Genomic DNA, 22,533 nt, shown 5'->3' with positions numbered 1-22,533 from the left:
AACAAGACTGCCTAATGGCTTTGCATAATTCAGGGTGTGTTATCTGCCTCTACTCAGAGGGCATAGCCAGCCTCATCACCATGGTAAAACGGAAAATTGTATAGAAGGTAAGTGAGTGATAGATCACTGAACTAAGCTTTCTGGAGCGTTGATAAAGTGGGGTTCACTGTGGGATCACTGCAACCAGAAGCACAACACTCCCTAGAATCATTCCATCAGTTTCCAAGAGCATTGTGTCTTTCTGAAGTTTCTCCCTTACTCTGGTGGAAAATTTGTGCTGTTAAAATAGAGAAACTATGAGCAAAGGGATAGTGCGTTGAAAGTACTAAACTTATTCTGATACAGAAAAGTTCTTCTATTTATAAAATATGTTATATGTATTTCAGACATCTCCTGGAAAAAGAAGGGAGTTGGCGAGGCAGAAAGGGATCCTTTTTTTTTTTTTTTTTTTTTTTTTTTGAAGCATTTTAGACCTACCACATTGCAGATGCTGGGAGGAGGGGATAATCATAGAACACAGACAAATAAAAAAATAATTTCACTTGAGGTTTTCTGGGGGGCTATATTATAAAAAGACTTAATTTACTTATAGAAAATATTCAAGTTTATTTGGTGAATTTAGCAAATAGTAAAAACATACATTATTTCCATATTATAGCCAATTGAGATAGAAGGGAGAAGAGGCAGAGAGAAAATAAGAGCAAAGGGAAGGAAGAGGATACATTGATTTGTTTTGAAGTCAAGGGTAGCCAAAGGAAATTGTTTCATCCTAGCCCCCATTTGGAATGATTCAGAATGAGTTATCTGGTTTCACTCTCTACTAAAGTTTTTGCTAATTATTTAATCACAGGTCATTCAGCTTTAAATGGAACAACTGTAATAACTGGGAAATAAATGCATGGTCACTTCTTGGGCTTGGATGGAATTTGATAATATTAAGTTCCTTCGACTTCATAATGCCTGCTATAAACCAAAAAAAAAAAAAAAAAAAAAAGCTGTGTGCCATGCTAGACTGGGTACTATACAATTTTCTAAACCAATATAATTTTTTTAAGTTTATTTACTTATTTTGAGAGAGATCATGAGAGCATGTGTGTGAGCAGAGGAGGAGCAGAGAGAGAAGGAGAGAGAATCCCAAGCAGGTTCTGTGCTGTCCAGTAGTGTGGAGCCCAATGTGGGGCTCAATCTCACAAAACCGTGAGATTATGACCTGAATTGAAAGCAAGAGTCAGACACTTAACCAGCTGAGCCACCCAGGTGCCCCCAAACCAATATAATCTGATAGGATAAATAAAATATTTCATATTATATACTATTTGTTACATGACTTTGCTTATTATAATCATTATATTGTTCCATTGTTGTTTTTCATATGCAGGTATATAAACAATCCATGGAAAATCTTTTGCCCACTCCCACAAAATCCCATTACACTTTCAACTTGCGGGATTTTTCACGTGTCATCCGGGGCTGCTTACTCATTGAAAAAGATGCTGTGGAGAGCAAACACACCATGACCCGCTTGTTTGTGCATGAAGTTCTCCGGGTGTTTTATGACCGCCTCGTTAATAACGAGGATCGATACTGGCTGTTCAATTTAATCAAAGCTGTTATAAAGGACCATTTTAAAGAATCATTTGATGGTGTCTTTTCACATTTGAGGAGAGATAATGCACCCGTGAGTATATTTAGGGATTGTATACATATTAAGTTAAAACAGTACAATAGCATGAATTGTGACAATCAACGTATCTTTAAAAAATACTGTCTCCTCTTAACAATCAAATTATTTTCACTTCCCTCAATGATAGGTGTTTATTTTGAGAAGATTTGTCTTCAGGGGAAATATATATGTAACATAGAAGTTATTTAAAGAATAAAACCTTATATGATAGGGATTAAATGATATAATAAATGCAAAGTACTTAACATGGTGACCATCCCTTAGTAACTACTCAATAAGTGAGAGTCACTCAGAATGACTTTTCTAGGCTCTTGGGGGAAAATCTTATATAACAGAAAAATTTCTGTTCTTTTTGTTTTTTGAGGATATAATATAATTTTAGGAATTAATTTTATAAGTATATTATTTACCTCTCCATTTAAAAGAATTATTTAATTGATAATCATCCTATAACATAGATAAAACAAAATTTTATGTAATATTTCCTTCAATTTATTTTATAAAATGTTGAATTTTGTAACGTGTTGATTTTCATTCTATAGATTTCTGAAGGAGACTTGAGAAATCTCATGTTTGGTGATTATATGAATCCTGATCTTGAAGGAGATGACAGACTTTATGTTGAAATTCCAAATATTCATCATTTTAGTGACATTGTGGAACAATGCTTAGATGAGTATAATCAAACTCACAAGACAAGAATGAATCTTGTCATTTTTAGGTACCTACATTTGGTGTTCATGGTGGAAATTGCTATTTGTAAAATTTTTCTGTGAAATATTTAAAATGTATGAAAAGATATAAAGAAAAATATGGTAGATAATCTTGTACTGGTCATGCAGCTTAAGACATAAAAAATTAGAAATTTATTTGAAGTCCCTTGTGTAGTCAATCCTGTCTCTCTGCATCCCCATCATACCCTGTAGGAGTAAAAGGAACTCATGTCATGTGCTTTTTACTACACATGTGTGTTCCTGAATATATATGCACAGTCTTATTTAGCATGTGTAATTTTTTTAAAGAGTTGTCTTCTTTTTTTTTTGAGAGACAGAGCCTGAGCAGGGCAGGGGCAGAGAGAGGGAGACAGAATCTGAAGCAGGCTCCAGGCTCTGCTCTGATCTGTCAGTACAGAGCCCAATGTGGGGCTCAAACCCGCAAACTGGGGAATCATGACCTGAGCTGAAGTCAGATGCTTAACTGACCAAGCACCCAGGTGCCCCTGATTTTGCATGTTTAAAACTTTTATAAATAATATACTGTATACATTCTTCAGGTTTTTTCCATATTGTTTGTGAGAGTCACAACAAATGAGTTTTTACTACTAACACAATGTGGTCATTCTTCTGAGATGGACTTTTAGGTGACTTTCTAGTTTTTGCAGTTATAAAAAAAAGATTTGAATATTCATGTCTCTTTGGGTACATGTGTTAGAATTTCTCTAGGTTATATTCCTAAAAGTGAAATTATTGTATTATGGTGTGTAAGGATCTTCTACTTTACTAAGTTTTGCTGAAGTATCTTCAAAAATGATTAAGAGTTTCCATTGTTCTTCACCCTTGCCAACACTAGGATTGCCAGACTTGGTAAGTTTTACCAATCTAAAGGAGAGTGGAATGGTATCTCACTGTGGCTCCAATTTTAATTTCCCTAATTACTAATGAGGCTGGGTCTTCACAGAAATTGTTAATTTTGTAGATAACTGATTTTCTATTTCTCACATATAAATCCTAGTATTAAAAGATTGAAGAGGGGTTCCTGGCTAGTTCAGTTGGTAGAGCGTGTGACTCTTGATCTTGGAGCTGTAGGTTCAAGCCTCACGTTGGGTGTAGGTATTACTTAAAAATAAATCTTAAAAAAAGATTGAAGGGATGTTTTTAACAAAAACAGTGATATGCTTTCAGTATAAGTGGTTACAACTGCATTTCATTTCTATAATTTGTACATTACAGTTCCTGAATTTGTACTTTAGTTTTCCTTTGCATCAAATGATTCAATGGTAACATCTTTTGAAAAACCGCACTTTTTGACGATTATCTCTTTAAAATTAGGGTAATAACATGGGATAGCAAAGTTCATCCTTCCAAGAATATAAAATAATAGTTACCTGTAAATATACATTTACATTCGTGTTTTCAAGTATAATAATATTGATATCTCATAGGTATGTATTGGAACATTTATCACGAATATGTCGAATTCTAAAGCAGTCAGGTGGAAATGCCTTGCTTGTTGGACTTGGAGGCAGTGGTCGTCAGTCTTTAACCCGTCTGGCTACATCCATGGCAAAAATGCAGATTTTCCAACCAGAAATTTCTAAAAGCTATGGTATGAATGAGTGGAGAGAGGATTTGAAGGTAAAATTATGAAGAAACCTGGTGTCTAAAATAATTATCAGTGCTGTGAAGAGAGAGCCAACCTGTATAGCTGTGTGCTGACTACGTTGGTGACGATGATAATATTATCCATAGAGCAGTAACTGTGTGTGCTGAGCACTGCTCTAAGTGCTTTAAATACGCGATCTCATTCTGTAGGTACAACAATTCAGTGAAGCAGGTATGGTTGTCTCTGTTTTACTGATGAGGAAACTGAAGTTGTGGGAAGGTATCCACAGCAGAGCAGGATTTATCATTTGTCTTTTCCACTGCAGCTGCTGATTCTATCTTTATTCTAGTTCAGAGAGGTCTCATTTCCGATAAACCTATGTTTTCCAGCAGATTGTTAAACGTGAACCCTGATGGTGATGATGGTGTCATTAATGTTGCCCAATTAATGTTGCTTTCCCAGTAAACCAATAGAATAGTGGGGTAGATGCCTGGGGCTTCATCCTCACATGCCTCACATCCCTCACAGAAGGGAGATGATGCAAAATGAAAAATAGAAAGATTGATGGACTTTTTTCACTTACACTCACCCTCACATATGAAGTTTCTATAGCCTAAAAGTTAGCCTAGAGAGCTGGATATGGAAGTGGTAGAATCCAAGCTGATATCAAAGAGGTTTACCTAGACACAGAGCAAAAAATTACAGTGTTTCTTTTTCTGCTCTCACTTTAGAGGAAAATTTTTGATACATTTACTACCAAATGAACTGACAGATTGAGAAAGCAGCCTTCTTCAGTAGATAGAACATAGATTTTAAAGTTAGGCAGACTCAGTTTTAATTACCGCTTTGCATGTTTGGTTAGCTATCTTGAGCATGTTACTAAATCTATTTGTACTTTAATTTTTCATTTTTAAATGTTTATTTTTGAGAGAGAGAGAGACAGAGAGAAACAGAGCATGAGTGGGAGAGGGGCAGAAAGAGAGGGAGACACAGAATCCAAAGCAGGCGCCAGGTTCTGAGCTGTCAGCACAGAGTCTGACACGGGGCTCGAACCTGTGAACTGGGAGATCATGACCTGAGCCGAAATCGGACAGTTAACTGACTGAGCCACCCAGGCAGAGCCACCCAGGCACCCCACTTCATTCATTTTTAAGAATTTATTTTAGGTTATACAATTTGTTGGCATACAATTGTTAATAGTATTCTACTCAATTAATTATTTATTAATTTATTATTTTTTTAATTTTTAATTTTAGAGTGAAAGGAGTGCACAGAAACAGGGAAGAGGGGCAGAGAGGGAGAGAGAGAATCGTAAGCAGGCTCCACACTCAGCGTGGAGCCTGACACAAGGCTTGATCCTATGACACTAAGATCATGACCTTAGCCAAAATCAAGAGTCAGACCCTCAAACAACAGAACCATCCATGCTCCCTCTTATAATCCTTTTTAATTTTTGTAGCATGGGTTGTAATGTCCCCTCTTTCATTTCTAATTTTAGTTATTTGAATCTTCTTTCTTTTTTCTTAATCTTGCTAGATTTTATTAATTTTGTTGGTTAAAAAAAACCCTCTAAGTTCCACTGATTTTTTTTCCTACTGATTTTTTTAATCCCCTATTTTGTTTACCTCTAATCTTTATTGCTTCCTTTTTCTTGCTAGCTTTGGATTTGGTTTATTCAATTTTTGAGGTTCTATGAGGTGTAAAATTAGACTGTTGACTTGAGATCTTTCTTCTGTTTTGATGTGTTTGCAGCTATAAACTTCCCTCTTAGCACTGCTTTTGCTGCATTTCCTAAGTTTTGGTATGTTGACTTTTCATTTTCATTTGTTTCAAGAAATTTTCTAATTTCCCTTGTGATTTCTTCTTTGATCTATTGTTTAATAGTGTGTTGTTTAATTGCCATGAATTTGCAGATTTTCCAGTTTTCCTTCTGTTGATTCATAGTTTCGTTCCATTGTGATTAGAACAGGTGCTTGATTTGGTATCAGTTTTCTTAAATTTGTTAAGACTTGTTTGTGGCATAATATGTGATCTGTCCTGGAGAATGTCCTATGTGCATTAGAGAAGAAGGTATATTCTGCTCTTGTTGGGTAGAGTGTTCTATATATGTCTGTCAGGTCCAGTTTGTTTATAGTATTGTTCAAATACTCCTTTTCCTTATTGACATTTTGTCTGGTTCTTCTAGCCCTTATTATAAGTGAATGTTGAAGTTTCCTCCTATTGTGTTGCTATTTCTCCCTTCAATTCTGTCATTGTTTCATATATTTAGGGGAAGAAAAATTAAGTTTATTTATTTATTTTGAGAGAGAGAGAGCACGAGCAGATGCTTAACCAGCTGAGCCACCCAGGCACCCCTGCTTCATATACTTAGTAGCTCTTCTGTTTTGTGCATAAATATTTATAATTGTTACATCTTCCTGATGAATTGACCCTTTGATCATTATGTAATGTTTCCTGTCCCTTATAACAGCTTTTTACTATTTTGTCTGGTATTAGTATAGCTGCCCTGCTCTCCTCTGGTTACCATTTTCATGGAACATCTTTTCCATTATTTCACTTTCAACCTATGGTGTGCCCTTCGGTCTAAAGTGAGTCTCTTCTAGGCAGCATATCATTGGGTCCTGTTTTTAAAATCCATTCTGCAAAACTATATATTCTGATTGGGGAATTTAATCCATTTGCATTTGAAGTCGTTGCTAATAGGGAAGGATTTACTGTTGGTGTTTTGTTTGTATTTGGCTTTTTTTTTTTTCTCAAGTTAATTAACATACAGTGTAGTCTTGGCTTCAGGAGGAGAATACAGGGATTCATCACTTACATATAATACCCAGTGCTCATCCCACCAAGTGCCCTCCTCAATGCCCATCACCCATTTTCCCTACCCCCGTCAAACCTCAGTTTGTTCTCTGTTTTTAAGAATCTCTTATGGTTTGCCTCCCTCTCTGTTTCAGCCTTATTTTTCCTTCCCTTCCCCTATGTGTATTTGGCATTTCTGAATGTTTGTACCTTTTTCGTCCCTCCTTTGCTCTCTTACTGCCTCCCTTTGTGTTTTGTTGATTGTTGGTAGTGGCATGCTTTGACTCCCTTCTCATTTATAGAATATACACAAAACTAGATTTTTGGGGAGGGGGAGGGAGTTACTATTGTGATTACATAAGATATCCTAAAGTAGTAATCTATTTTAAACTTGTAACAACTGCAATCACATACAAAAACTACTCCTTTACAAAACGGACACACAAAACCTACTCCTTTACATCTGCCCCCCCTTTATGTTTTTGATGTCACAAATTATGTCTTTATAGACTGTGTACTCATTAACATAAAGGTTTATAAAGGTTTTTGTGCTTTTGTCTTCTAGATTCTATACAGGAATTATTTTTTTAAATTTTTTTAATGTTTTTATTTATTTTTGACACAGAGAGAAAGAGCACGAGTGGGGGAGGGGCAGAGAGAGAGGGAGACACAGAATTTGAAGCAGGCTCTGGGCTCCCAGCTGTCAGCACAGAGCCTGATGCAGGGCTTGAACTCACGAACTGCGAGATCATGACCGGAGCCGAAGTTGGACGCTCAACCGACTGAGCCACCCAAGCGCCCCTCTATACAGGAATTAAAAGTGAATTTATACACTAAAATCACAATAATACAGAGTTCTATATTTGTCCATATGTTTACTGGAGAACTTCATATTTTCATATGGCTTTGTGTTGCTGTCTAGCATCCTTTCTTTCTGTTTATTAATGTTTATTTATTTTGAGAGAGAGAGAGAGAGAGAGCGTGTGCATGCACATGGGTGTGCTCAAACAGGAGAGGCACAGAGAGTGAGGAAGAGAGAGTCCCAAGCAGGCTCCATGCTCAGTGAGGAGCCCGACATAGGGCTCGATCCCACAACCATGAGATCATGACCTGAGCCAAAATCAAGAGTCAGTTGCCAGACTGAGCCACCCAGGCGTCCCTAGCATCCTTTCATTTCAACTTGAAGGACTCCCTTTAGTATTTCTTTATTTTTAAAATTTTTTTGAAGGTTTTAATTTAAAAAATTTTAAAAAATTTTTATTTTAGAGAGAGTGTGTGTGAGCAGGGCAGAGGGGCAGAGGGAGAAAGAATCTTAAGCAGGCTGCACACTCAGCATGGAGCCTGATGCAGGGCTCAGTCCCATGACCCTGAGATCATGACCTGAGCCAAAACCAAGAGTAAGACACTCAACTGACTGAACCACCCAGGCACCCCTCCCTTTAGCATTTCTTGATGGGCACATCTAGTGTTAATGAATTTCCTCAGCTTTTATCTGAGAAGATCTTAATTTCTTTATAGTTTTGAAGGACAGTTTTTCCAGATACAGTATTCTTGGTGGACAGATTTTTCTTTTCTTTCAGCACTTTGAATATATTATCCTACTCCCCTCTTGCCGAGGTTTCTGCTAACAAATATGCTGATAATATCATGGAAGCTCCCTTGTGTGTGGTGCATTGTTTTTCTCTTGCTGTTTTCAAGGTTCCCTTTTTATTTGTGACTCTCAACAGTTCAATTATAATGTGTCTTGTTGTGTGAGTCTATTTGGGTTTTAGTTGGAGTTTGTTGAACTGCTTGATTTTTTTAAATTTTTTTAAATATTTATTTGGGAGAGAGAGAGAGCATGAGCAGGAGAGGGGCAGAGAGAGAGAGAGGGAGACACAGAATCAGAAGCAGGCTCCAGGCTCTGAGCTGTCAGCACAGAGTCCAAAGCGGGGCTCAAACTCATGAACTGCAAGATCACAACCTGAGCCAAAGTTGGCTGCTTAACCGACTGAGCCACCCGGGGGTCCCTGAGCTTCTTGAATTTCTACTTCTACCTCATTTGTTCACCTCTATCCTCAGATTTTAGAATTTCTTTGAATAAGTTATCTGCCTTTTCTCCCCTGTCTTTTCTTTTTCGTGCTCCCATAATGTGTATCCCATTATGTATGTATACCATCTCACTTAGTGGTATCCCATAAGACTCTTTCTAAGTTATTTTTTAATAGTTTATATTTGTTTTGACATTCCCATTTTGTCCATGCACCATTTTCCTGACTTCCTTTAGTTGTCTATCTGTATTCTCTGTTAGCTCATTGAGCATCTTTAAAAGTTATTTTGAGTTTCTTGTTATGTAGTTCTTAGATCTGTTTTGTTGTTGTTGTTGTTGTTATTTTAGGGTTTATTTTGTTTTTGTTTCTGATTGGGCCATGTTTCCCTGTTTCCTTGTATGTCTTGTGATCTGTTGAGTTTTGAGCACTCGATAAACTGCCACCTTTCCCAGTCTTTATAGACTGGCTTCATGCAGGGTGGAATCTTCACCAATCACCATGTTAGAAAATCTGGGACTTCTCAGAACTTTTTTTGGGGGGGTACATCTTTTTTATGGGTTGTGCATGTGCTTTTGTGTACTCTAGTATATACAGGTGCCTTGGGCTATCTTAATTTCCTGTTTCTTCTCATGATCTGTTGGTATTGGTTTTTGTTGTATTCCACTGCCCCTAATCTCTTGCTCCCCCTGGCACCTTCCTGTGGAACTTCAGAGTCTCTGCTGCTCCATTTTGCAAGGGCACTTGCCTCTGTTTTCAGTGGACTCCAACCTCATATCAAAACTAAGCCCTGTTCCCATAAGTGCCCTAAGACAGGTGAGACAGAAATCAGTGCCTCAGGTGGCCCCTAGACAAGCCAGAATGCTCAAAGTAATTCAACTCTATTCCTTCTGCCTTGAAGAAAAAGCTCTTTAAAAAAAAATCTGATATGATTAGATATAATACTTATTTAAAAGCTACCTTTACTAGTTTTGTTGATAGAAAAGTATTTCTAGGAACACACCAACTTCCATATTGGAGGATGACTTTTATGGGAAAGGCATAATTTTGTATATATTAACATTCAGCATTTATTTAAGTGATATGATTTATTTAAAAGATATAATCTAGAAGTAGAAGTTTATTTTAAAAATCATTTGCTGGGGGTGCCTGGGTGGCTCACTCAGTTAAGCGGCCGACTTCAGCTCAGGTCATGATCTCACAGTTTGTGGGTTTAAACCCCGCATTGGGCTCTGTGCTGGTAGCTCAAAGCCTGGAGCCTGTTTCAGATTATGTGTCTCCCTCTCTCTGCTCCTCCCCCTCTCACATTCTATGTTTGTCTCTCAAAAATAAAATAAATAAACATTAAAAAATGTAAAAATCATTTGGGTACCTGGGTGGCTCAGTTGGTTGAGCATCTGACTTTGGCTCAGGTCATGATCTCGCGGTTTGTGAGTTCAAACCCTATGTCAGGCTCTGTGCTGACAGCTCAGAGCCTGGAGCCTGCTTCAGATTCTGTGTCTGTCTCTCTCTGTTCCTCGCCTGATCACACTCTGTCTCTCTCCCTCTCAAAAATAAATAAAGATTAAAAATAAATAAATAAATAAATAAAAATTTGCAGAGAAGTAATGCTGTTTTCACCTGAAATATATCTAGTGGAATACTGGCAAATGTTTAACAACCAACTCTCCAGGGGGTTCAGGAGAACCTCTGGCATTTCACAATTTCTGTGGTGTAAAAACTCCTACCATGGATGATTGAAACTCATGCATGGATGATGTCACTGAAAACAGAGCTGGGAAAAGTTCTGTGTTTGAGTACCATTATATGGTATTTTACTGTATAGACAACAATAAATTTAAATAATTTCCATAAGATAAATAGTAGCAAATATAAGAAGTGATAAGATTTATGTTTTGTTACCTTTGTTATTATAATTATAAGCTTATATAATTTAATTTTTAATGCTGTGTCTAAAAATCTTCTCACAAGTTTTGAAATTTTAACGATTAGTTCTAGCATCCTAAACAAGTCTGCTCCACTCTGCCACTGAGTCCATATCTTTATATTAATTGGGAATCTTTGGTTACAATTGACAACACAACACAAAACAAAAAACCAACTTAAGCAAAATATGGAGTAATTGGCTTACATGACAGAAGGGTCCAGAGGTAGATAGGGCATTGATATGGCTGAATTTAGGAGCTCAAATTAAGCACTCAGTAATTACTCTATCTCCTGGCACTGCTCTCCTCTATTTGGTTCCTTCTCCAACAGACTCATTCCATGAGACAACACTGTTGGCCCCTAGCAGTTTTAGATTACTGGTCTTTATATCTTCCCTCTCAGAATGACAGAGATTCTTTCTGTTTTCAAATCCATCTTAGTCCCTAAAGTAAGAATCTGATTGGGCTGTCTTAAAATCATGCCCTCCTCTGAATCAACAACTATGTCTACAGGCTCAGGAAACTCTGACTAGTTGGGGTTTCCTACTCAGGGGATGGGAAAATTGGAGACCCTGAAAAATAGCCCCATCAGAAGTGGAAAGAGGTACCACTCTAAAATTGAGATATCATTCTCAAAAGAAGGGAAAGGAAGGGAAAGCAAAAACAACAGATGTGTACCACATTCTGCTTACAAGTGTATTTTTATTTTAAGGTTCTATTAAGGGACGTGGGCATGAAGGGCCAGAAGACAGTCTTTCTAATCACGGACACTCAGATTAAAGAGGAAGCTTTTCTAGAGGATATTGACAGTGTGCTCAATACTGGAGAAGTACCTAACATTTTTGCTGCAGATGAAAAACAGGAAGTGATGGAGGTAAATGCTTTTTAGGGAGTGCCACTCCCAGCACAGAAATGTTCTTGTCTAGCAACTTTTTCTCTGCTCTTCAGGATAAGTACAGCTTGTGAATAGGATTTTTGTAATTAAAAAATTTAAAGTATACTATTTTAATATATCTTTTTTTTTTTTGGTAAACTTCAAATGGCTTCTACCATAGTTATGAGACAGAATTTTTATAATTCATTTTTTCCTAATGATGGCAATTTCATCTCTTTTATTTAGTATGTCTTATGAGTGATTAGACATTTTAAATCCCATCTTAGGGTTGCAAAGATAAGAAAAAATAGAACTTTGAAACACTGCTTGAATAGCTGTTATGGTTTACCACTGGTTAATAAATTTTTTAAAAATTAGTAAAGACAAGTCCTAAAGTACTAAAGTAGTTTTAGTAAAACTGCTTGTCTTAATTCTGACGTGTGAAAATCGTGCTTTGTGATTTAATAGACAAAAAAAGATAGTTGTGAAATGCCAACACGTTTGATGTCCTCTCCTTCTACCCCCATTTCTAATATCTTCCTACACAAGATCTCTACTAGTGCTTTTTCTTTCTTGTTGCTATAACTACTTTTACCCATAGAATGTATCACTCATAGCTAGATGCTTCATTTCAGTTTCCAGAGATAACATCTGTAGTAAAATGGATTCACCCTAGTAGTTGAAGCACCTGCATTTCTCTTGTATGGGATGGAACTAATATATATACATGATAGTTCCTCCTACATAGGGTTGTTGTGAGGTCTGAAAGTCAAATGAAATGAAGCATTTATGGAGCATTAGGTACTTAGAAAACCCTCAGTAAATGGTATCTTACCAGTCTGTGCCCTGGGGTGGGGAAGGAGAAAAGGAGTAAAGAAAAGATCCCAAGTTCTCTCTTTCATCTGGGTAATGTCAAGGATGTGGCCAAGACTGATGAAAAAAATAGTGACTTTCCTAATTCATAGGATAAATTCATCCCTTTACTCTCATCCAAGAAATAGCCACCCCTGGGGAGTGGGTATTCCTAAGCTTTGCTAAACTTTCCTGTTCACTTTAGCTATTTATTTTTTCATCTTGTCATGTTGCTACAAAACTTTTCCATTGCTTCAGTATTTTGTTTGAAAAGATAAATAAAATTGATAAACCTTTAATTTTTTTTGAAAAGATAAACAAAAATGAGAAACCTTTATTTTTTCAAGATTGGTTTAATATTTTTTGAAATTTAAATCCAAATTATTTAACATATAGTGTGATAATAATTTCAGGAATAGATTTTAGTGATTCATCACTTACATATAACACCCAGTGCTAATCCCAACAAGTGTCCTCCTTAATGCCCTTACTCCTTTAGCCCTTTCCCCCACCCAGCACCCACCAGCAACCCTCAGTTTGTTCTCTTATTTAAGAGTCTCTTAGGATTTGTCTCCCTCTCTGTTTTTATATTATTTTTGCTTCCTTTCCCTTATGTTCATCTGTTTTGTATCTTAAATTCCACATATGAGTGAAGTCATATGATATTTGTCTTTCTCTGGCTGACTAATTACACTTAGCATAATACACTCTAGTTCCATCTACATTGTTACAAATGGCAAGATTTCATTCTTTTTGATTGCTGAGTAATATTCCAGTGTGTGTGTGTGTGTGTGTGTGTGTGTGTGTGTGTGTACCACATCTTCTTTATCCATTCATAAGTCGATGGACATTTGGGCTCTTTCCATACTTGGGCTATTGTTGATAGTGCTACTATAAACATTGAGGTGCATGTGCCCCTTTGAAACAGCATATCTGTATCCCTTGGATAAGTACCTAGTAGTGCAATTTCTGGGTCATACAGTAGTTCTATTTTAAATTTTTTGAGGAACCTCCATATTGTTTTCCAGAGTGGCTGCACCAGTTTGCATTCCCTGACCAGCAGTGCAAAAGTGTTCCTCTTTCTCCGCATCCTTGCCAACATCTGTTGTTGCCTGAGTTTGTTAATTTTAGCCATTATGACAGGTGTGAGGTGGTATCTCATTGTGGTTTTGATTTGTATTTCCCTGATGATGAGTGATCTTGAGCATCTTTTCTTGTGTCTATTAGCCATCTGGATGTCTTCTTTGGAAAAGTGTCTATTCATGTCTTTTGCCCATTTCTTCACTGGATTATTTGCTTTTGGGGTGATAAGTTTGAGAAGTTCTTTATAGATTTTGGATATTAACCCTTTATCTGATATTGTTATTTGCAAATATCTTCTCCCATTCTGTTGGTTGCCTTTTAGTTTTGATAATTATTTCCTTCACTGTGCAGAAGCTTTTTATCTTGATGAGGTCCCAATAGTTCATTTTTGCTTTTGTTTCCCTTGCCTCCAGAGACATGTTGAGTAAAAAGTTCCTGTGGCCAAGGTCAAAGAGGTTTCTGCCTGTTTTCTCCTCTAAGATTTTGATGCTTCCTGTCTTACATTTAGGTCTTTCATCCATTTTGAGTTTATTTTTGTGTATGGTGTAAGAAAGTGGTCCAGGTTCATTCTTCTGCATGTTGCTGTCCAGTTTTCCCAGCACCATTTACTGGAGAGGCTATCTTTTTTCCATTGGATATTCTTTCCTGCGTTGTCAAAGATTAGTTGCCCATACTTTTGTGGGTCCATTTCTGGGTTCTCTATTCAGTTCCATTGATGAGTGTCTGTTCTTGTGGCAAAACCATACTGTCTTGTTGATTACAGCTTTGTAATACAGCTTGAAGTCCAGAATTGTGATGCCTCCTGCTTTGGTTTTCTTTTTCAGGATTGCTTTGGGTATTTGGGGTCTTTTCAGGTTCCATACAAATTTTAGGATTGTTTGTTCTAGCTCTGTGAAGAATGCTGGTGTTATTTTAATAAGAATTGCTGCTTCAGTGTTTTTTTGTGGTATGATCCAGCAGTGACCTTAAGAACTTCTTTCCTTCACATTCCAAGTCTAGGAACATCATATCAATTCATCCACAAAGAAGTAGCCATAGTTAGAATTCAAGAGTACTGAAATACATCCCTGTTTCTCTTTGCTTTATGCTGACCTTTTAAAATAGAAAAGGTAAGGGGCACCTGGGTGGTTCAGTCAGTTAAGTGTCTGACTCTTGGTTTTGGCTCAGTTCATGACCTCATGGTTCATGAGTTTGAGCCCCATGTTGGGGTCTGCACTGACAGTGTGGAGCCTGCTTGGGACTCTCTCTCTCCCTCTCTCTCTGCCCCTCTCCCACTCACTTGAGCGCATGTGTGCATGCACATGAACACACACACACACACACACACACACTCTCAAAATAAATAAACTTATTAGAAAAATTAAGTTGAAAAGGTAATATGAAAGAAGTTCTATAATTTCTTTCTATACTCTGTACTATCCTGTACATCCCCCTTTGAAGACTACGTCTTAGGCTCTGCTTACTTTATCCCTCTGACAAAGATTTTAGTTTAAACCTCACTTCTGATAACTGGCCTGTATGGCTTGGACTTGATCCTCTTAGAGAATACCTTTTATAGTACTCAGCACATGTCTCTGACTTCAGCAATAGAGTTCCAGCCTCAGACCTCCTTTCCAGACTATTTTTTCCACTGTTCTATTTGCCTTCCTTGCAGAATTAAATTATTTCAGTGTCTTCCTGAATAAAACAGTGACTTCTTAAAAAAAATTTTTTTTAAGTTTGTTTATTTTGAGAGAGAGAGCAAGCACAAGCAGGGGAGGGGCAGAGAGAAGGAGAGACAGGATCCCAAATAGGCTCCGTGCCATCAGCACAGAGCCCAGTGTGGGGTTTGAACGCATGAACAGTGAGATTATGACCTGAGCCGAGATCAAGATTCAGACTCTTAATGGACTCTGTCACCAGATGCCCCAAAACAGGGACTTCTTATTTGCCACATTTAGTGATATTTTCTCATTTCCTTTTTACAATTCTCATTCATATTTGATGTAATTCATTATTCTCTTAAGTTTTTATTTTTATATACTTAGAGAGAGCACACGTAGGGGTTGGGCAGAGAGAGAGGGAGAGAGAGAGTCTCCCAAGCAGTCTCCATGTTCTGATAGAGCCTGACACAGGGCTTGATCTCACAAACCGTGAGATCTATTCTTTAGCTTACACTGAGGTTCACTCTTTGTGTTGTACATTCTATGGGTTTTGACAAATGAATCTTGATGTGTATTCACCATTAAGTGTCATACAGAATAGGTTCCCTGACATAAAAATGCAATGAGTTCCACCTATTTATGTCTCTCTTCCTCCCCTGGACCCCTACCAACCTCTGCTCTTTTTTATGGTCTCCATAATTTTAGCTTTTCCAGAATGTTACATAGTTGGAATCATACAGTATGTAGCTTTTTTAGATTGGCTTCTTTCAGTTAACAGTCTGCATTTAAGGTTCTTCCATATCTTTTTATGGCTTGATAGCTCATTTATTTTTTTATCACTGAATGGTATTCCATTGATTGAAAGTATCACAGTTTATTTATCCGTTTACCTATTGGAGGACATCTTGTTTGCTTCCAAGTTTGGGCAATTACAAATGAAGCTGCTATAAACCTTTGTGTGCAGGTTTTTGTGTGAACATATGTTTCAATTCTACTTTCCCTTGACTGTTGTGAAATTTTACTCCATTTATCTAATTTTTTCAGTAGCTGCTCATTTTCTTACACCCCTGAATCAGTCCTGTTCACAAAATATATGTGTGTGGGGCGGGGGGGGGGGGGGTTGGGGGGGGACTATTCTCCTACAGACAGCTTACCTACCTAGAAGCATTAACCATTATTTCTATGTAAATAACCCCCATACTTAAATTACCATCCTAGCTCTTTTCACAAACTTTTGTTCTGCAGTTACAACCATATATTACCTTTCTCTATTTGCATCTCGAGTATGAACTCAGACTTAATGCAGGTAGACCACCTGAACATAATTTTGTAGACTAACACTGATCATAATAATCATAATTTGAGAATTACTCTCATAATGTATATACAGAGTCAATTTATAATTTTCCATGAAGATAGATATCCCATAAAGCAGAACATATCTACAATAGAGAATTCTTTGAGAAATCAATTCCTTGCAGTAGCAACAGAACTTATATGATCATTGTGACCATTCCTTATATCTGCTATCAAAACATTTTTTAAATCTATTTATAAGATAATTTATTGACTATGAAATTTTTTTGTGCTCTGAACAAGGAGAAAGGCAGGATATGAAGTAAAAGCTAACAGCCACTTAACTATGCAGCAAGAACTATTGCATGTGTTCATGTGTAATAACTCAATTGATCCTTCAACAACCCTCTGATATAGGTACTCTTTTGCCCATTTTACAGATGAGGAAATTAGGTTACAGAGAGGCTAAATAACCTTCCCGAAGGGCACATAGGTAATAAACTGCAGGCTGTGACCTGAATTCAAGAAGTTTGGTTTTGGGACGATGATGCCCAACGTCGTGTAGAGATAAAGAAAGTTAAAAGTCCCCCATAATCTCATTATCAGACAACCCTGTTAACATTTTTTAAATATAACAATGTTGTAAGAATAAAGTTAGAGTTCAAATAGCATAAAAATGTCCAGAATGAAAAAAAAGAATGATACAAACCAAAAAAAAGTCCAAAACAAAAAGTGAAAGTTTTCTTCTCATACTCCCCCTTAAGTCCATCTCACCAAAAGTAACTATTGTTAATAGTTTCTGTGATTACTTTCATAAACAGGTGTGTATGTACTCACACATGCACCTATGTATTCTTTTAACAAAGATCACATTACACACTGTTGCATAACTTATTTTCTTTTCACTTATTTTATCTTGCTGATCTTGCCATAGCACATTCATCAATGCACTTCATTTAACAGTTGTATAAAATTTACAACCTATGAATGCTTTATAATGTTTTTAACTGGACACTTCAGTTGTTTAGGTTTTTCCTCTTAGAAGCAATGTTGAATTATAGTCCTATACATATATCATGGTGAACTTTTTGTGAGTACCTTTATAAGTTAAATTCTTGACAGATATTTATTTTCAAATTATAGAATTATGGAGTTGGAAGAAGTACAAACTATATCAAAGTCACTTTATTGATATAAAAAATTTAAAGATATTTACAAGGGGAATAATAAAAATTCTTAACATTCCGGTAGTTATTAATCTCATTATCAGATTGTCTGGTTTTGTTTACAAGGTTTTTATTTCCCTAGGGTGTTCGTCCTGTAGCTCAGGCTGGCAGTAAACACTATGAACTCAGTCCCTTGGCCCTGTTTGCATTCTTTGTGAATCGCTGCAAAGATAATCTTCATGTTGTAGTGGCCTTTAGCCCCATTGGAGATGCTTTTCGGAATCGCTTGAGACAGTTCCCATCCCTCATCAATTGCTGTACCATTGACTGGTTTCAGGTTTGTAATTTGGGGGCAGAGGGGTGGGGGGAATGGGCAACTAAATCTTTTAGAATTTTTCTGAAATCTTACTCAACCTCTATTGATACACATTCAGCACATGTTTGTTTCTTGATTGCTTGCTCTAATGACAGGCATAGTGCTCGGTGCCAGGGACTGATAAGTCTACATGATCCCCACAAGGAGCTCATATTCTAGACTGGAAGATAGAAAAGGCAGTTGGTAAAGGAGTCATCACAATCATATAAAAGAGCTATAACCTTGGTATGGAAAAGATGTACTTATTAAGACGGTGAATCCCTAAACTATGAAAATGAAATACATAGAGGAGGAGTGTATTAGTAACCAAAAGAATGTATTACACACACACACACACACACACACACACACACACACACACACACGTATATATGTCTAAAAAGATATATAGGTAGATCTATATCTGTTGATATTGATATCTATATCTATCTATACATGTATTTATTATGAGTAACTGGCTCACATGATTATGGAGGCTGACAAGTTTGAACATCTGCAGCCAGCAAGCTGGAGACCCAAGAGAACTAATGGTGTAAGTTCCAGTCTGAAGGCCAGCAGGCTTGAGACCCAGGAAGAGCCAATGTTTCCATTGGAGTCCAAAGGCAGGAAAAAACTGAAGGCAGTCGGGCAGAAGGAGTTCCCCTTATTCTGGGGGGTGTAGGAATGTTCAGTATTTTTATTATCTTCAGACCTTCAATTGATTAGATGAGATCCATTCACATGAGGGAGGGTAGTCTGCTTTACTTAGTCTATTAATTTGAATATTAAACTCATCCTAAAGCACACTTCATAGAAATATCCAGTGTAATGTTTGACCAGATATCTGGGCACCTGTGGCCCATAGTAAAATTGACACTTAAAACTAACCATCACAAGGGTATAGTAAGTGCAAAGGTAGAACAGTGAGGCGGGCATGTCTCATTTGGGCAAATGCATATAGTTTGGTACAGGTGACTGGCACTGAGGATAGCAGGAGTTAAGCTGGAGCTTTGAGTTGGTGCCAAGTCATATGGAATTTGTGAATGTGCCTAGGAATTTGGTTTTGCACCAAAGACATTATGGGGGCATTAACATATATTTAGCTAACATATTTAGAGGAAGAAAATCCAAATACTTGGAGGCTATATGGGATGGTTTGGAATAGGGCGAAACAAGATACAGGAAGACCAACTGAGTGGCCATTTCAGTCAAGCCAGCAGCAAATGATGAAGGCTGCCACTTCACTTAACCTTAAGGCAGGTTGTCACTGCCTGTGTAAGACCATAAAGTACTTATGCTCTTGAGAATAGTAGCTCATGCACCGGGTGTTGTATGGAAACCAGCTTGATAATAAATTATGTTAAAAAAAATAATAGTAGCTCATGGTATCTTCTATTTAATTGTTTTATGCCCAAAAGAATGTGGACTGTAGATTGACCCTGGATAATTTATTTTATTTAATTAATTAATTAATTAATTTTAAATGTTTATATTTATTTTTGAGACAGAGCATGAGCAGGGGAGGGACAGAAAGAGAGGGAGGCACAGAATGTGAAGCAGGCTCCAGGCTCTGAGCTGTCAGCACAGAGCCCGACGTGGGGCTTGAACTCATCAACTGCAATATCATGACCTGAGCTGAAGTTGGACACTCAACCAACTGAGCCACTAGGTATCCTGGATAATTTCTTTTAAAAATAAATTTCTTTGGGGGCGCCTGAGTTGCTCAGTTGGTTAAGCGTCCAACTTCGGCTCAGGTCATGATCTCATAGTTTATGAGTTCAAGCTCCGCGTTGGGCTCTGTGCTGACAGCTCAGAGCCTGGAGCCTGCTTCAGATTCTGTGTCTTCCTCTCTCTCTGCCCCTCCCCACTCATGCTCTGGCTCTATGTCTTAAAAATAAATAAAACATTAAAAAAGTTAAAGTTTCTTTGGGCATGTGGGTGGTTCAGTTGGTTGAGTGTCCAACTTCGGCTCAGGTCATGATCTCAGGGCCTGTGGGTTCCAGCCCTGTGTTGGGCTCTGTGCTGACAGCTCAGAGCCCGGAGCCTGACTCAGATTGTGTCTCCCTCTCTCTGCCCCTCCCCCATATGTGCTCTGTCTCTGTCTGTCTCTCTCTCAAAAATAAACATTAAAATAATTAAAAATAAATTTCTGGTGCTAATTTGTTTTATTCTCTTTTACCTATTTATCAGTTGCAAAACTAGTTCTGCCTTGTTTTTTAAAATATTTTTTGTGGGCACCTGGGTGGCTCAGTCGGTTGGGCGTCCAACTTCGGCTCAGGTCATGATCTCACGGTCCGTGAGTTCGAGCCCCGCATCGGGCTCTGGGCTGACAGCTCAGAGCCTGGAGCCTGTTTCGGATTCTGTGTCTCCCTCTCTCTCTGACCCTCACCTGCTCATGCTCTGTCTCTATCTGTCTCAAAAATAAATAAATGTTAAAAAAAATTTTTTTTTTAAATATATTTTTTAATGTTTATTCAGTTTTGAGAGACAGAGCACAAGTGGGGGAGGGGCAGAACGAGAGAAAGACACAGAATCCAAAGCAGTCTCCAGGCTCTGAGCTATCAGCACAGAGCCCAATGCGGGGCTTGAACCCCAGTCCAGGAGATCATTCATGACCTGAGCCAAAGCTGGATGCTTAACCGACTGAGCCACCCAGGCACCCCAACTAGTTTTTCCCTTTTGAGGACTGTACATATGTTCAGCTAGTGGATATTTTAGTGTTTACACAATAATAAAAGTTGTGTGAAACAATTTTGATTTATGTAAACTGTATCTTAATATTATATCCATTAAGCAGCCAAAAACCAACCCAACTCTGTCCAACCATAAATTTTTCTTTCGTGAAATCTTATAAGGATAGTTGGCTACTTCTGAATATCTTTGTCATAACCATAGACTTTGTATTCTATTATAAGCGATTCATAGCTGTTGAGAAAATTTTTTTAAAAGAGGGAGCTGGGAGTTGCAAATAGATAAGGGAATTTAGGTGGATAACAGAGGAATAAAGGTTTTGCAGTGAAACAGTGGGGGATAGAGGATCTGTGTCACAATGATGCTAATGGCATTGTCTGGGGCCGGGGTCTGTGAAGTTCAGGAAGTGAGTATAAACCACTATGTGTCCCATAGCTCAGGACAGCATTGAATTTTTGGCTAGATCTTTTTTTTTTTTTTTTTTTTTTGAGAGAGAGCACACAAATGGGGGGAAGGAACAGAGAGAGAAGGGGAGAGAGAATCCCAAACAGAGGCTCGAACTCACAAAGCATGAGATCATGGCCTGAGCCAAAAATCAAGAGGCAGACGCTTAGCCAACTGAGGCACCCAGGAGCCCTGGCTAGATCTTTAGTCTCAAAGTAGCGTGTGTACTTACCAGGGGTACTAAAGAAATTCAGATGATAAGGGAAGGAATTACTGGAATATTCATTCATTTTTGTATGAAATATTTTATATGGATTAACAGTCTACTCCTACTCAGTTTGTATGTCAGATGACCATATGTCATAGATAGTATGTAAGGTGCCCTGAGGGATCCCTGTGATAAACTGAAAATTGAAGATGTAATATAATGAAGATCTAAATGGATTTAAGAAAATGGCATAAACCAGCGTGAGCTAGCTTGAGTTCTGTGTCAGCTACATCTTGAGGCAAAAGCAGTGACTACTTAACAAGATCTGACAAGATATTGGTTAGAACAAATTTAAAAAGGCTGTTTAAAATATGGATTTATACTGACTGTTTAAACAACAAATCTTATCCCCAGGGCGTATCATACCTTGCAATATTAGCTCATGATGTTTTCCTGTCAGTAGCCATTTTCTACCCACTCTATCCTTGTCTATAGAATTCTGATTTTGTCTGGAAAATCACCCTCCATGTAGTCATGTATCACAGGGATTGATTTCTGGCTCGTCCAAGTCATTTTTGGTGCTCTCATGCCTCCTACTGTTGATTGGTTTATACATGAGCCTATTCATGACCTACTCCTTGCCAATGGATCCTGAATTCAAGTCTGTTGGGAAGCTTTGGGGATTAGCGTAAGAAAAGTATAACTCTTCACTATAAGAAGTGTTACATGGTAGGAAAAGGGCCTTTTCTATCTCTCAAACTTGTTGTTTGAGGATGTAATGTCTATAGCTGCAACAGTCCTCTTGCCACCAAGATGGGGCAAGCCCAAGCATAAAACAAAGTGCATGGACAATGGTAGAGCAAAAGGCTGGAAAGAACTGGATCCTTGATATGACTGAGCTTCTAAATTAAGCAGCTCTGGAAGTACTCTACTTCTAGACTTCTTATTATATACAATGATACATTCCCTTTGAAGACACAGTAAGACTGGTTTCTGTCACTGTGGCCATAAATATTCTAACTAGTACAGATACTTATTAAACTTTCATGATTAGCAGGATAATTAAAAAAAAAAAGCACCCAGAACACAAAGATAAACCTTTGTAATGTTTTCAGTGATGTATGACTCCTATGACATTCACTTACTCTGGCATTTTACAAAAATTCA

The 22,533-nt window shown here is 37.6% G+C and overlaps 1 protein-coding gene across 2 annotated transcripts in view; it reads left to right on the top strand.

The window, feature by feature from the left end:
- DNAH12 (dynein axonemal heavy chain 12) overlaps positions 1 to 22,533 on the top strand; it is a 211,253-nt gene that overhangs the window by 107,473 nt on the left and 81,247 nt on the right. For both annotated transcript variants that reach the window (XM_081794954.1, XM_081794955.1), the window contains 5 exons: positions 1,379 to 1,678; positions 2,227 to 2,405; positions 3,846 to 4,038; positions 11,467 to 11,628; positions 17,811 to 18,005. In XM_081794954.1, coding sequence (XP_081651080.1) covers positions 1,379 to 1,678; positions 2,227 to 2,405; positions 3,846 to 4,038; positions 11,467 to 11,628; positions 17,811 to 18,005 — 1,029 coding nt within the window. The remainder of the gene's footprint in view (positions 1 to 1,378; positions 1,679 to 2,226; positions 2,406 to 3,845; positions 4,039 to 11,466; positions 11,629 to 17,810; positions 18,006 to 22,533) is intronic.

Source organism: Panthera onca, chromosome A2, assembly GCF_046562875.1.
Source record: "Panthera onca isolate mPanOnc1 chromosome A2, mPanOnc1 haplotype 2, whole genome shotgun sequence".
Lineage (NCBI taxonomy): Eukaryota > Metazoa > Chordata > Mammalia > Carnivora > Felidae > Panthera > Panthera onca.
This window is presented reverse-complemented; position numbering and strand designations above follow the sequence as displayed.